This window comes from Exophiala bonariae (genome assembly GCF_035927105.1).
Source record: "Exophiala bonariae strain CCFEE 5792 chromosome Unknown scaffold_52, whole genome shotgun sequence".
NCBI lineage: Eukaryota > Fungi > Ascomycota > Eurotiomycetes > Chaetothyriales > Herpotrichiellaceae > Exophiala > Exophiala bonariae.
Window position 1 is genome coordinate 17,063 of NW_027042527.1, and position 13,436 is coordinate 30,498.

The 13,436-nt window shown below is 49.3% G+C and overlaps 3 protein-coding genes across 3 annotated transcripts; 2 read left to right on the plus strand and 1 right to left on the minus strand.

Moving 5' to 3' along the window:
• Positions 1-457: 457 nt before the first annotated feature.
• On the plus strand, positions 458-1,352 carry LTR84_011299 (uncharacterized protein; the record flags this gene model as incomplete). Its single annotated transcript, XM_064854832.1, has 2 exons — positions 458-880; positions 939-1,352. 2 exons carry the CDS (start codon positions 458-460, stop codon positions 1,350-1,352), a joined length of 837 nt encoding a protein of 278 aa, XP_064700054.1.
• Positions 1,353-4,882: 3,530 nt separating this feature from the next.
• Positions 4,883-6,677, plus strand: LTR84_011300 (uncharacterized protein; the record flags this gene model as incomplete). The annotated part of the gene is made up of 2 exons (XM_064854833.1): positions 4,883-5,178; positions 5,252-6,677. 2 exons carry the CDS (start codon positions 4,883-4,885, stop codon positions 6,675-6,677), a joined length of 1,722 nt encoding a protein of 573 aa, XP_064700055.1.
• A 213-nt stretch (positions 6,678-6,890) lies between these two features.
• Positions 6,891-7,895, minus strand: LTR84_011301 (uncharacterized protein; the record flags this gene model as incomplete). The annotated part of the gene is made up of 1 exon (XM_064854834.1): positions 6,891-7,895. The coding sequence occupies one exon, from the start codon at positions 7,893-7,895 to the stop codon at positions 6,891-6,893; it is 1,005 nt and encodes a 334-aa protein (XP_064700056.1).
• Positions 7,896-13,436: the final 5,541 nt, after the last annotated feature.

The window sequence follows — 13,436 nt, forward strand, 5'->3', positions numbered from 1 at the left end:
CATTGCCTTTGAGTCAATGGCCCTATTTTGACAGTGGCCATGGAGCGGAAACACGCTGCTCCGTCCGAACGTGGGTGCTCAGCTCAACTTTACTCGTGCTGACAGTCTTCAGCCTGATGCTGCTGATAAGTCCAACCGGCCTTTGGCCTAGCCAAAGGCACACTCACACGTTTCGAGAAAGATGGCCTTTCGCTATGGCTTGCTCGAAGCAGGACACTAATGCACTGTGGTAGCGTGTATTTTCAAGTGGGATCGTGTTACGTACGATCACAGCTTAAACTTAGTTTTCAGACTCGTATAAACATCAATAAAAGGCACAAGGAGACCAGTATTTTCGTTCAACATTCGAAACCGCTTCCAATCTCAATTCACTATTCTAACATCAACACTTCGAACAACTTTCAAACTGTCTCGTCCACTCCACGGCTGGTGTGCTACTTTCCCCCGGCCCCACAACATGTCGAACAAGCCAGCAGCAAGGAAGCCGAAGGCCGACCGCGTCAAGTCAGCCGAAGACGCCTTGGGTGAGCAGGCTCTCAAAATCTTACTTCCACGAGACTGCAAGCCGGATGTGGAAGGGCTCAAGGTCAACCAAGCTCGGAATGAGCACGCCGTCCAATCCCGACCCACCACTCATTGTGCAACAGATAAGGGGATGAAACCTCGTTTGCTGAACATGCAGAACAAGAAACCCCATCTAGGTGGCCTGCAGATTGGTCTTTTCGACCATATCCCTCGTTGGCGCAAGAATGTGACTGTCAATTGGGTCGCTTTTGCAGATGGATATGAGACTCCTGACGACGCCCTATTTGCCGCCAAGGCAATGCGGCGTGCGACCGAGGAGTGGAACGCTCTTGACTTCGGTGTCCAGTTCAAACAGGTAAGCGCTAAGTAGGAATTTGCGCAGTAAAATGGGCCATGCTGATGTTGGTGAATAGGTCGACAGCCTTGAGGATGCCAATTTCGCGCTGGGCTATGGTGGCCAACCAGCTTCGCGAGACCGCGTTCTGGCTGAGGCATATTTCCCCACCGCCGATGATATCAGCGATGTAATTGTGTACAAGCTGCAGTTCAATCCGCAGGTTAAGCATGAGATGCATAATACCTTCCTCCACGAACTGGGACATGTCCTTGGCCTCCGACATGAGCATGCAGAGTGGTCGGGCAGGTTGTTTGAAGGCGGTTCCACTACGATTGGAACAACCAACCCCAAGTCCGTCATGTCATATGATCCCGAAGAGCCTCCAATCATCCGTGATTCGGACAAAGAAGGCATAAGGAAGTTCTACGCGCTCAGAGCCGGAGAGACCTTCGGAGGTATGGAAGTCGTCTTGTATATACCGGATAATTGATACTCGCCTGAGAGAGCGAGATACCCGGTCATTCAAGGGAACAGGGGACTTTGTAACCGGGCTGAGAACCATTGGGCATCTGTCTCGAGTAGTCATTGCACTGCCTCAGAGAGCCAGTATTTAATCGCGCGCACAATGCAATACTCCTGCATGTACTCCAGCCTGGCAGAAGATCTTGTCGCCTTGGTAGCAGGGCGTGGCCAGCGTTGGCATTCGACTCATTGCTTGGTAGTAATCTCGCTTAGGACTTGGCTTGTAAAGTGAGATGCAGTAACGACGAGTCTAGCATCCTCAACTATCGTAGTTTCGCGTTTGTGCTCTTGACCAGTATTTCAGCGTGATTAGATACCCCCAGCACAGCCATTCAATTGACCGGGTCTCTTGTCGGCCTGGCTTCGCAAGCCCCTTTGCCCAAAATGAAACTTTACCCTCACACTCAAGTCTTTACATAACACAAACCGATTGATTCCTCCTACGATTTACTATATCGACACAAGAGGCGCGAATCCCCAGGGGCAGATGCAGGTCTGACGACGAGGAAGACCACGCCCCAAGCATTACAATCGTATGTAATCTTGTGCAAATCGTAACGAGTCTACTTTTTGAGCCCTCACTGAAGTATGTCGTTCAAGCACGTGTGAGGTGATGGTCTTTAAGTCTAGAATAAGACTGGGCGGCCTCAGCTGCCCCTCTCGCGGCTACATCCTCACACCAGGGGCACTAATTTTGACCTCCGTCAACATGACACAGGTGACAATTGACAGGCATGTCCTTCAATGGCTTAAGACTCAAGGATTGAAAGAAGTCTTCAGGGCAAGTTTAAGCACCCTCCCTTTCGGCATTACTAAATTTAGGCGAGGTGCAAATTTATGGCGTCCTATTTTTGGTTACTGGGGAGCCCATCTTTTGGAGAAAGAAGCCTAAACTCTGACCGCAAATGGCACCAGGCCTTGTCGCTCGTCTCGTCGATTACTTGCTGTCGGTCGAACGGAGAATCCGAAAGCCTCCACTTGAGTCAAGTCTCAACCAAGGTATGCTGGTCGAGCTAAAAACAATACTTGGTGCTTGGCCAGATCGATATAGTTCTTATAGTGGTTTTGTGGTGATGTGATATATAATGTGGTGGGTTAAGATTGTGTGGTTGTGTGGCTGATTGTATCGCTGGAGTAAGTACGACGCCGACATGGCTTACCCATAAGCTCCAAGATATGCCTTTAGCGCACTGAAGGTCGTCGATTCAGAGCCGAGAGGGCGACATAACTAGGGCGCCTGGCGGGATTATCATGACCTGCGGCCGCTAACATCGGTATCACCCGATCAAACCACGAAGCGGCTTTACTTTGGTACGGACGTTGTCAGATATCTCCGTCAGAGCCTTAAGCTCCTTGAACAGCTTAACAATTATGGTGTAGACTACTCCTCATCCTCCTGCTACTGAAAGGGATAAAAATGACCTACAGCCACATTTCACAGATATGGAACTGGGGCTCGGATTTCTCGCAGCGATATTCCTGGTTTATACCTTTTTCTGGTCCAATCTGTTTGTTGTACGCGTCCTTGTGGCCAGAATGATGGCTGATCTTATTAACCCTACAACCGCCAAATTCGCAAAGCCAATGCTGGTCAAGGAAGGTAAGGTTTTGAGACCTTGTAAGGCTGTCGAAGGACCTCAGTGGATTGTCAAAGATGTCGTCGCACCCAGACCTGCGTCATGCGGTTGGGACCAAATTCTACGTCAGGCTGATACAATGTTTCGTCGAATCTGCGTCCCAACTGCATTTACTTAAGTGATGTGGACCCTTATAACAACTGGTAGTGTGCTTATATGGGAACCGATCTCGATACGTGGATTGCTGAGCGGGATGAGCCATTCATGTTGGAAGGAAACTGCCTACTCTCGTAAGCATCCCAAAAACCCCGGTATTACACCACGATCGAAAGCTGACCAAATGCTCACTCAACGGCTCGGAGTGTCGTATGCCCTTCGGCAATACGACGACCATCAATCCGGCGTGCAGCTGTACCTGTGATGGCCAATTTACCAATCTATCGGACGACAGATGTTCTGGGTACGAGGGTTCTAGCCTGTCTGATCGCCAGTCTTTCACCTGACCTTAGATCACCGACGATGTTTCACCCAATGGATGGCATGAGACACCGGTGCGGGAGGTTTTCTGTGACGTGATTGGAAGTGATGGGAGGGGGCAAGTTATCTAGGATACTCCTTGCATTCACTCCGATACTTTGTGGAGCGAATGCAAGGAGTATCTTTCAGATTTTATTTACAAGAAATAAGGTTCACATTAGGCGTATCACATCTCTATTCCCGTCAACGACCTTTGAGCAGCATCTACCCTCCGAATCCCACAGCAATCTTCCCATGCGTCAACTCATTTGCAGAGGAGCACCACAAAGTGTGAGCATCGTTGGGACAATGTGTCCAGCTGATGGGAGAGGCACATGGAAGTGAGAAGACAGCTTGGCAACAACGACCGCCTTCCACGGAATATATTGCCAAGGCATCACGACCACAACCTGTCTTCTGGGAGTGCTTTCGTCTTTGTGTGTGATTCTACGACAACAGCCACGACCCTACATAGGAACCTGTCTTTTATGTGTCGTGTTGTGTGCCACCCGAAGTCTGGTTGAGGCTGGAGGAATATTTTTAATATGACCTGTCACCTTTAGAAAAACCAGTCGAAACCAAGCTTCCCCATCCCCATGAGAACTTTGCATAGCGGGCGACTCACCAGCAGATAGCTGACTTTCGCGAATAATTTGCAAAGCGATGTATGAACACCCAAGGAGAGAAACGGACCTGTGCTTGTTAACTTCAGATCAGCATCAGAAATTCTTGTGTCCACGAAATGTGGTGTTCCGCTGGCGACAAAAGTTGGGGAAGCGCAGGCACAAAGGATAAAAGAAGGCTTAAGAAGGCGTCCGAAAATAAGGGGCGCTAGCCCTTTTGGGCTCTCCCGTGGTTTCATTTTCTATCTCAGATGCTCATTCAAAGTTGAACGTCGAGGTTTCATGGGCAAGCGTATAGCGCGAATGGCAATTCGCGCGGGATTTAATCAACCGCAATTTAGCCAAACACGAGTTGTCACGCGAGAGGGCGCCAGTTATCCAAAGACACAAGCTGGCAAGAGGTGGGAAGACGTAGTCGTCCAACATCGCCACGCACCCTACGATTGAATCACACCCATGATACACGAAAAATGGGAATCTACCTCTCCCAAGACATACTTTCGCAGAAGGAAAATGTTGCCGTAGGAAAAGGCACCGAATCGAAAGGAGGTGAGAGCGTTGGATGACAAAATCCCCGAAGAAAAGCTGCCGAACGCAACCGCACTGCCTTGCCGGGGACATCAAGAATTGGGCGATTTCCCACGTTCATTTCCACAGTTATCAACACTCATCTCTACGCTCTATTGCATGCATCTCGTCCAGAGTCTATCTTTCTCATTGCAAAGTCAAGTCCGATCTAACTAAAGGCACCCTCGAATTGACCCCTTCCTTGCAAAACAGAAATGGAACGCGAAAAGCAACATCACGGCGAACGCCTACCGGAAAGTGTCGAGCCCAGATCTGGTCCAAACATGAATTCCTCGGATCCGGCAGAAGTAACTGCAGTAGGGAAATCCATGGCACAACACAATCTGGTGCGATCTCCTCGGTTCTGGGCCGTCATCATCGCTCTTGGGTTCTCTGGCCTTCTTGCCGCACTAGAAGCCACCATCACCTCCACCGCGCTGCCCTCAGTTGTTGCTGATCTAGGAGCAGGCGAGCTTTATTTCTGGGCCGTTAATGGATATTTGTTGACCATGTAAGGGGAAAGAGGCTTGCCTCATCAGCGCTCGTGGATCAGAATGTTTCATCTGACTGTTTTACTTACACAGGACATCTTTGCAACCCTTGTACGGACAATTGGCCAATCTTTTCGGGCGCCGATATCCCATGATCTTTTCTGTCGCGGCTTTTGTTCTTGGGAGTGGTATATGCGGCGGTGCGAAAAGCATGGCCATGTTGATCGCTGGCCGCGTCATCCAAGGGGTCGGTGCTGCGGGAATCAATGTCCTTATCGAAGTTATAATCGCCGACCTTGTCCCTCTCAGGCAGAGGTCTGCCTACTTCGCTCTCATTTTTGGTCTGGTGTCTCTTGGATCCGGGCTTGGTCCCTTTTTTGGAGGCGTCATCGTTAGCAACACCACCTGGCGATGGGTTTTCTACTTGAACCTGCCGATTGGGGGTATAGCACTGCTGTTGCTAATTTTGTACCTCCAAGTGAAATGGAACAAAACGACAACATTAGCTACGAAAATGTCCCGCATCGATTGGTTCGGCAACGCTTTTTTTGTGGCAGCCATCAGCTCGATCCTGATCGCCCTCTCGTGGGCGGGCGCGGTATATCCTTGGTCGTCGTACCATGTTCTGGTGCCTTTGATTGTCGGCTTGCTGGCTCTCGTGGCTTTTCTCATCCTCCAAGGCTCATCCCGCCTCGCCCCTAATCCGACCATTCCATTGCACTTATTCCGGCATCGCACTTCGGCCACGGCGTTTGTGCTTACTTTCTTGCACAGCGTCATCACCATATGGGTACTCTACTTCTTGCCAGTGTATTTTCAGGGCGTTCGTGATGCGTCACCTGTCAGGTCGGGGGTTCAGCTATTACCCACGATTCTGACTCTCATCCCCTTTGGGGCCTTGGGAGGGGTTGTCTTGACGAAATTTGGCCGCTACAAACCACTGCATTTCGTGGGCTTTGCTTTCATGGCCATAGGAATGGGTCTACTGGTCCTTGTTGACGAGAACTCGAGCACCGGCGCCTGGGTCGGCTACCAGATAATCCAATCTGTTGGTGGAGGTATCGTCATTGCGACCCTGTTGCCAGCAGTGATGGCGCCGCTGGCTGAATCAGATGTCGCCCAGGCAACCGGGACGTGGGCTTTCATGCGCAGCTTCGGCTTGACCTGGGGCACAGCAATACCGGCCGCTATACTCAACCACCACTTCGATGTCTTGGCCGTGGATCACATAGCAGATGACGCGCTAGTAGCGCAGTTGAAAGGTGGTCGCGCTTATGAGCACGCTACAGCAGCCTTTCGAGCCACCCTGACACGAGAGGATCGCGACCAATTTGCCTGGGTTTTGAACGAAAGTTTGCGGCTTGCATGGCAGGTTGGCATTGCGTTCGCGGCCTTGGGCTTCTTCGTGGTAGCTTTCGAAGAGGAAGTGCCGCTACGCAAGGAGCTCGAGACCGAATTTGGTATGAACAACAGTAAGAACGAGAGTTCTGCCACCGAGCATCCGAAGAGTTCTCATTGATTCAAAGCATCTCCGCCACAGAGGCTCAGCTAGCTAGCTTATTTGCATTCTCTTAGAGTCAAAAAGACTGGCAGTGTCAGCATTTTCTATGTAGTCTTCGTCTGATTCTGGCCCTTTGCCTTTTCCAAAAGCTTACACATCTGTGGAGGTCAGGGTCACAAAGATTGCGCAGTAAACTTGCAAGCTCTGCTGTGGGAGCAGTAGTCTGAATTTTTAATGAAGGAGGAGTTGCTTCACTGTCCTCAGGTTGGCACGTAGGGAGATCGTCTTCTGCGTTTCCATTGTCGACAGCAGAGACGACAAATGAACGTTATTGAGGGTTGCTGGCGCTAACATAGGCTCAGATGTAATTAGTAATTCCGTTGGGATTCCCAAACAGTTCTGGATGCTCCCCAGATGGTGTTCCGCCATCTGAGTCATAATCTTGATATACAATTCCACTTTCATAGGAGGTAGCCCGAAGGGTTGGAAGTTTGGTGATCGTCGCAGGACATTGATCACATTAGGTATATTTTCCACGGCCTGGCGGATGCGATGATACATGGAATCGTAGACTTCAATGATTTGCAGATAGCTTGAGAGCACGAGGAGCATCATTGGTGTGCTGAGCAAATGTCTGCTTCCAGGATTGGAATTCTTTCGTCCACAGAGAGCTGTCGCTTTTGGCTCGTCACCTCTTTCTGCTTCATTGGAGAGTCCGCTGATCCCAGAGACTGAGTGCGCCATAGTTGTGAAAGCCGGTTGCTCTGACTGAAAGGCCGCCTTCTCAAGGATAGTAGCAAGTTCAGCTACACTTTGTAGAGCCCGAGCTATGGGATTCCGTTTGACTTCATGAGTCATTTTGATGCATGATTGCACATTAGATTTTTCCGTCCACGTATACGATTTCAAGTTCCCAATTTGTTCAGCGAGGTTTTCATTTAGTTGTGCGAGTCTGATGATCGCAGATTCCGCATCATCACCTTGGGCATATGAGTCGTATTCTCTGTCGGATATCGTGATTGAGGGAACATTGTTTGGTGAGCAATATCTCGCTTCTGCTGGGCAGGGTAGACCATTTCCGCCTAGCAGCTGAGGATCAAAGCTATTGTCCAAAGTTGGCCATGTACTGTCAATATTTTCAACCATTGACATGACTCCACTACTGTCCTCCCATGGCGATAAATTGGTGTAGGCATCAGCAAAAGTTCCAAATCCTGGAAATGCGGCTGTCGACATCGTTATCGGCGACACCTGAACTTTGGGTAGAGAACTTGTCGGACGGCTTCCAAGTGCTGCTGGTGATGAGACCGCGGAGTTTTCGGAGGCTGTTATCACACGAGGACGACCGACAGGACGAGCTTGACCCGTGACGCATGTCGCGCCCACACGACAACAGCGGGCACATGCGTCGTTGCCATGTGCTGGTGTCGGCCTGGGACAACGGAGCTTTTGCTCCTTGCATCGGTCACAAGCTGATCGCCTATGGTGGCTCATTTTAGAAGAGCGAATAGCGTGATTCGTACTGTCTTGACAGTGAGTCTGCGTGGTCTGCGTGGAATGGGTGGGAGTCAAGGCAATATCATATCGTTCCATATTAAACAGGTGTGAAACGAGAGACGGGAAAGGTGGCCTCGGCAAAGTATCCTCATACGGCGGGTTATCGGGACTGGTCGTCGTCTAGTCCGAGAAAGCTTGTCGGGGCGCTAAAGAAATTCTTTTTTTACTAATTTCCTCCTCGATGGTAATGGGCATGTCTTTCTTCTTCTTAGTCTTGATACCTCTGTCGCTGCACTTCTTCGCGACGCGGAGACTTTGACCTTGAGTGGTTCTGGCGGCGAGTAGCAGAAAAAGACCCCAATTACGAGATATCGCCGCTGCCTCTCTTTCTTCTTATGGGAAGCCGAAAATCTCGAGGTACGTCAAGATTAATAGTCCTTCTTCCTATTATGCGATAGATACGCCTGCTTGTTCTGTGAGATTTTCGAGATACTCCTGAGGCGCGCTAAGAAAGACGCGTCGCGGCCGGTGAACGCAGGTGAGCTTGAGGATCACTTAGGTACGACTATCCCTCCACCAACTGATATAAAGATAGTGACTTCAAATGCAGCGAGCTTCCTTCGAGAGAATCGACGCCAGCCCTGCGTTACCGATCGTCATCCGCCTCGACGTTTGATGAGGAAAAAGGTAAAGAGAAGAGCTGGCGAGAGGAAGAGGAAGCCTATCACGCTCTAGTGGCGGAAGAGGGTCGACCGTCACATCCTGTGAGTCTTGGCCGCGACGTGATGTTCGTGCTTTGACGAAGCCGACGTCTTAGCGATCGTTGGTTTACCTGGCTGTCTTGCGTCTAAGGCAGCTACTTGTTTCGAGAGAATCAACATTATCCATTTATGAAGCCCACTGTGCGTGAACGAGTCAGCAGAGTCACTCAGACTAAACGTCGCCTTTCGAAGTGTTTGGGGCAGCTACTTCGAAAAGTGTGTTTCGCATGGGGAAGGGAGTTACGGCGAGTGACTGGACGACAAGCGGATTCGACTTACTGCAATGCTGGAACGTGGGGCGTCGCCTTCGGACCTAGTCTCATACGATTGGGCGGTATTTGTGGCCAGTCCTTCAGCTCGCGATCGAAGCCATCGACTTCTACAATATGAAGATCACTTAGCTACAAAGAGGCACCTCATTCAAGAGCAGTTCGAGACTAGACCGGGTACAGACCGCGCGGTCGTGGCAAATTCTGCTTTGTGGTCAACGAGAAAGGTCCCCCGGACTTCAACTGAGCTCCCATAGACCTCGCTATGAACAGAGGGGGATGTCGAAGAATTTGTGCGCATGGCATGCCTTTCAACTAACGCAAAGTTACTGCCTTTTCGATTGGCAGAGATCCACGCACTTCCTTGTTTCAAATCGGCCGATTCATCACTCTAATGTAACTGGGCTTGGAAATCTGTGGGACTACAGTATGCAAACCTTCGAACTTTTACAGGGGAGACGTAATCGCCTACACCATGCCCGAAAGAGAATGAATATTGGCCAAGGATCGAAGAATACGATTACGAGACGGGAGCTGCGGGGCGCGGAGAATCGATGCGCGTATACTCTAAATTCCAACTCAGACCTGTCCTTCTCGGGAGAGTTGTTGAGGAAGCCACGACGGATTCGGGTATGCTAAACCGAAATTGTGACAAGTTGGGACGCTAAATCCTTCGCACAGCCTCCTTCAGTATAACACCGGTTTTAAATCAGTCCCCAGCCAATCGGTCCCGAAGCAAATCACGAATAATTAATCTCGGCCTGGCAAGATTTTCTGGTTTCGGACGGGCTCCGCTATTCGGGACGGGCGGTCTTCTTGCTCCTAATAACAGCCTCCTGATAAGGTGTACCTCACTACCTCGCCCTCGCCAACCTAGACGTGGCCGCAGTGATTAGTACGCGTAGCGTTTCAGTTATAGGATATTTCATACCAACTTCACTGTAGACCTACAATAACTAGTCGTTTCCTTGCTTTAGCCCGGGCTTATCAAGGGATTCCAAGAACTGCCGTCCTTGGATTTAACCTGGATTCATCTTCTGTGTAGATAATTATTGTAAGAGCAATCCCTTTCGAGCTAGGATTATGGGCTCTCCATAGTTGTTGCTTCCCTCTCTCTCAAGAACTCGTCTACGTAGGGAGGCTTATTCCCCAGATTATCTTGCTTGCGATTTCGCTCTGGTTGGATCGTTACAGTCTCTAGAACTGGCAGGTTGCGCCTCGTATCAATCAACGCATTCCGCTTCATGATGTTAGAATAGGGCACCTTGCAGAAGGTGGTTCTTATCTGTCTATATACGCTAAATTCGCAATTCAGGACAAACTATGTAATGGATTGCCGGGAACTTCTTGGCTCCGTAAAACTCACCATACTCCACCACTCAGCTCAACAAGGATGGAATGGTCTCCACGATTCAGCCGTATTATGATTCTTGCCAAGACGGGGCCCGAGGTAACAAGGCTGACTTCCTGATGTAGACGTCCGCAATGAGCCTCGGATGTCTAGACAGCACCAATATAGGCTGCGCTCTAACAAGATGACTGCACAGCTCGTTACTAGATGACAGGTATCAGGGGAAAGCTATTGAAGGCGCGGCGTCTCTAATTAATTTGCGTATATGTGAGATGAGCGGCTGAATTGAGCTAATCAGGTTGAAGAAAGTAATTAAGGACCAGAAATAAACAGGAGCTATTAGCGTAGGGAGATTTTCTAAGCCACGGGCATGGAGAGAGCCCAGTTAGCGAATCATTGTTGCCTTCAGCCCTCTTTCGCCTTGAAGGATATCCAGATGGAGCCTATTTCCTAGCACATTGATCCAACCACCGTCCTGGCGGCTGATTATCGCACAACATTCCGATCGGCTCGAAGGCCCAGATCGTCGCTCGATTAGAAGACGGGATTGGGAACGTTTGGGACTATGCATATCACACCTGTTCCAGCTCTAAAATTACTTACAAAACACACTTGCTTGCCTGCCTGGGCCTTACAAAGAAGCCTCCCTCTTCCACAGGAAAATCCTTTCAACTCCAACCACCAAACCCATCTCCGTTATAACCTAAGACCACCGTTGCAACTCGCTGAGAAGCTCATCTTGAGACGCTTTTTCCTTCATACGTCGTTCATGGCTCGGAGATGTAGGCCTTGCTGTGCGTTCTTCTGGTTCAGTTCCACTGAATACCAAAACAATGTAACTCCCATGACGATAGCCATAAGAAGGGCATCCAGTATATATGCCGGCCACTCATATACGATAAGATAGCTATCTTCACCTCCTTTATACTCCAATAGGCGATAAATACTACGCACGGTGATAAGGACCCCAACCAGATATAGCGACCACAACATGCGAGCTAAAGGTAAGTCTGACTGATCGCAGATTCTCCACAGAGGCTGACGACGAACTCTTACTTGCCACACGACTGCCACCAACAAAAACAAGAAGAAGATCAGAATCTGCAAAACTAGTCCAAAGAGGATGATATCTTGAGCCTTGTCGACCGTAGACTCCGAGGTAGCGTTGACCATGATTGAAACTCCGCCAGCCTGGACCAAGAAGCAGATTATATCACCGGCGACAAAGATCTTCGTTAACCAGGTGATTCTTATAAACGAATATTGTTGACCGCCCGCGGTAATAATCAAGCGGCCAAGAAACATATAAACAGACGCTGCAAGAAAGATTGGCGCAAGGAAGATGAGAAGCGTCTGGATGGTAAACGGGGTTTTTTCGTCGAGGTGGTAGTGGGAGTATGACCGAGCTAAGAAACCGATCACCTCAACTTTGGTAAAATTAGCAACAGGCATTGATAGTGGCCGAATCGCAACATACAGAGGCCTCCGACCACGATGGAAATTGCAGACCATCGTTTCTTCTTGAACAGAAAGAAAATGTGTGCCATCGTTAACAGACCGAAGACGATCGCCGCCGCCATAGCTGCAGGGATAGAAGGGACATATGTCTTATAGGGATTGGGGGAATTGCTCATAGTGCCAGATATTGGAAGGGTTTTGCTTAACGAACACTGAACACTTGTGGTAGCAGTGTCCATCTTTATATAGTTCCGATAACTACTTTCTAATGTTACTGCATGACCAGTTGCGGGTCAACAGCTAACCTGATATGAAACAGCTTGTCACTGGAGCGCTGAGGTTGCGTCTACATTGACGGTGGGGAGACTGTCAGGTACACCTTGTGCTTCTATTGAGCGCAGGGCCACCATGGTTGCCGAATAGTAGAGGGCTGTGCAAAATCGACAATCACCTGCTTTTCGAGCAAGATCACTTGACTGGTGACAGGTCGTATCACTTTACCCCTGAACGAGGCTGTGTAGAGGGTTTGGCGTCTCCATAACACGCTAGTTGAGATCGTCAGTGCACTCTTGAAGCCTAGATATGCTACGTGATGCGATGATAGATGTGCGGCATATTAGGGAGCAAAAGCCTTTGCAGTTTGAAGGCAATGTCCTTTTAGTTCGATCCTGCATTGGCAAGCGAGTTCTAAATCAATCGGCACTATGGCGTCTATGGTCCTATTGACCCAAAATCTGCGAAGAAAACGCAAACTGTCGTTGAAACTGTGGTTGTGAATCTCCTTCCCACAAGGCTGACTCGGTGTCACCTATAGGTGAAATTCACTGGGTCTCGAGCCTCGGCTACTAACTTTAATATGTACGAACGTTGGTGGACCCAATGCCATGGCTGTGCCTTGACAATGACACCATTTGAAAACCGTGCTAACAATAGCTAGGGTATTATCCAATGAGCTGAAGTCTGTGGGCGGTGTGTGACCGGTGTGAGCGTGTCGAAAAGGCCCCTTTGTATTAACTTAGCACCAATACTTAGGATGCGTAGATAAGGTGAAGTGATTTGTGCTATTGCTCGAAATTCTCACTTTGCATTAAAAGTCTATTCCGAACCGCTGGGAAGAGGTAGAAACGGCAAACCACCTAATTAACAACCTCTCCGTATCTTTCCTCAAACACTATTTGTTTGGTGGATATGCTGAGTGGTCAAAATATGCTTATCGACATTCTTTTAACCTCCCTTTTTTCTGCTCCGCCACCTTAAGGGACACACGCCCTTAATCCTAAATGGATTACGAAATGTGTTGGTTTCTTTCTACATTAAGAATAGTATTATTGCTTGCGGGACTTAGTGAAACCAAACGAATGGTCTCTTAGATTACAGGACGACCTCTGCGAATCATCGCCTTGCAATCCAATCTTGTGCATCGTGTCTGCCTCGACTTGCA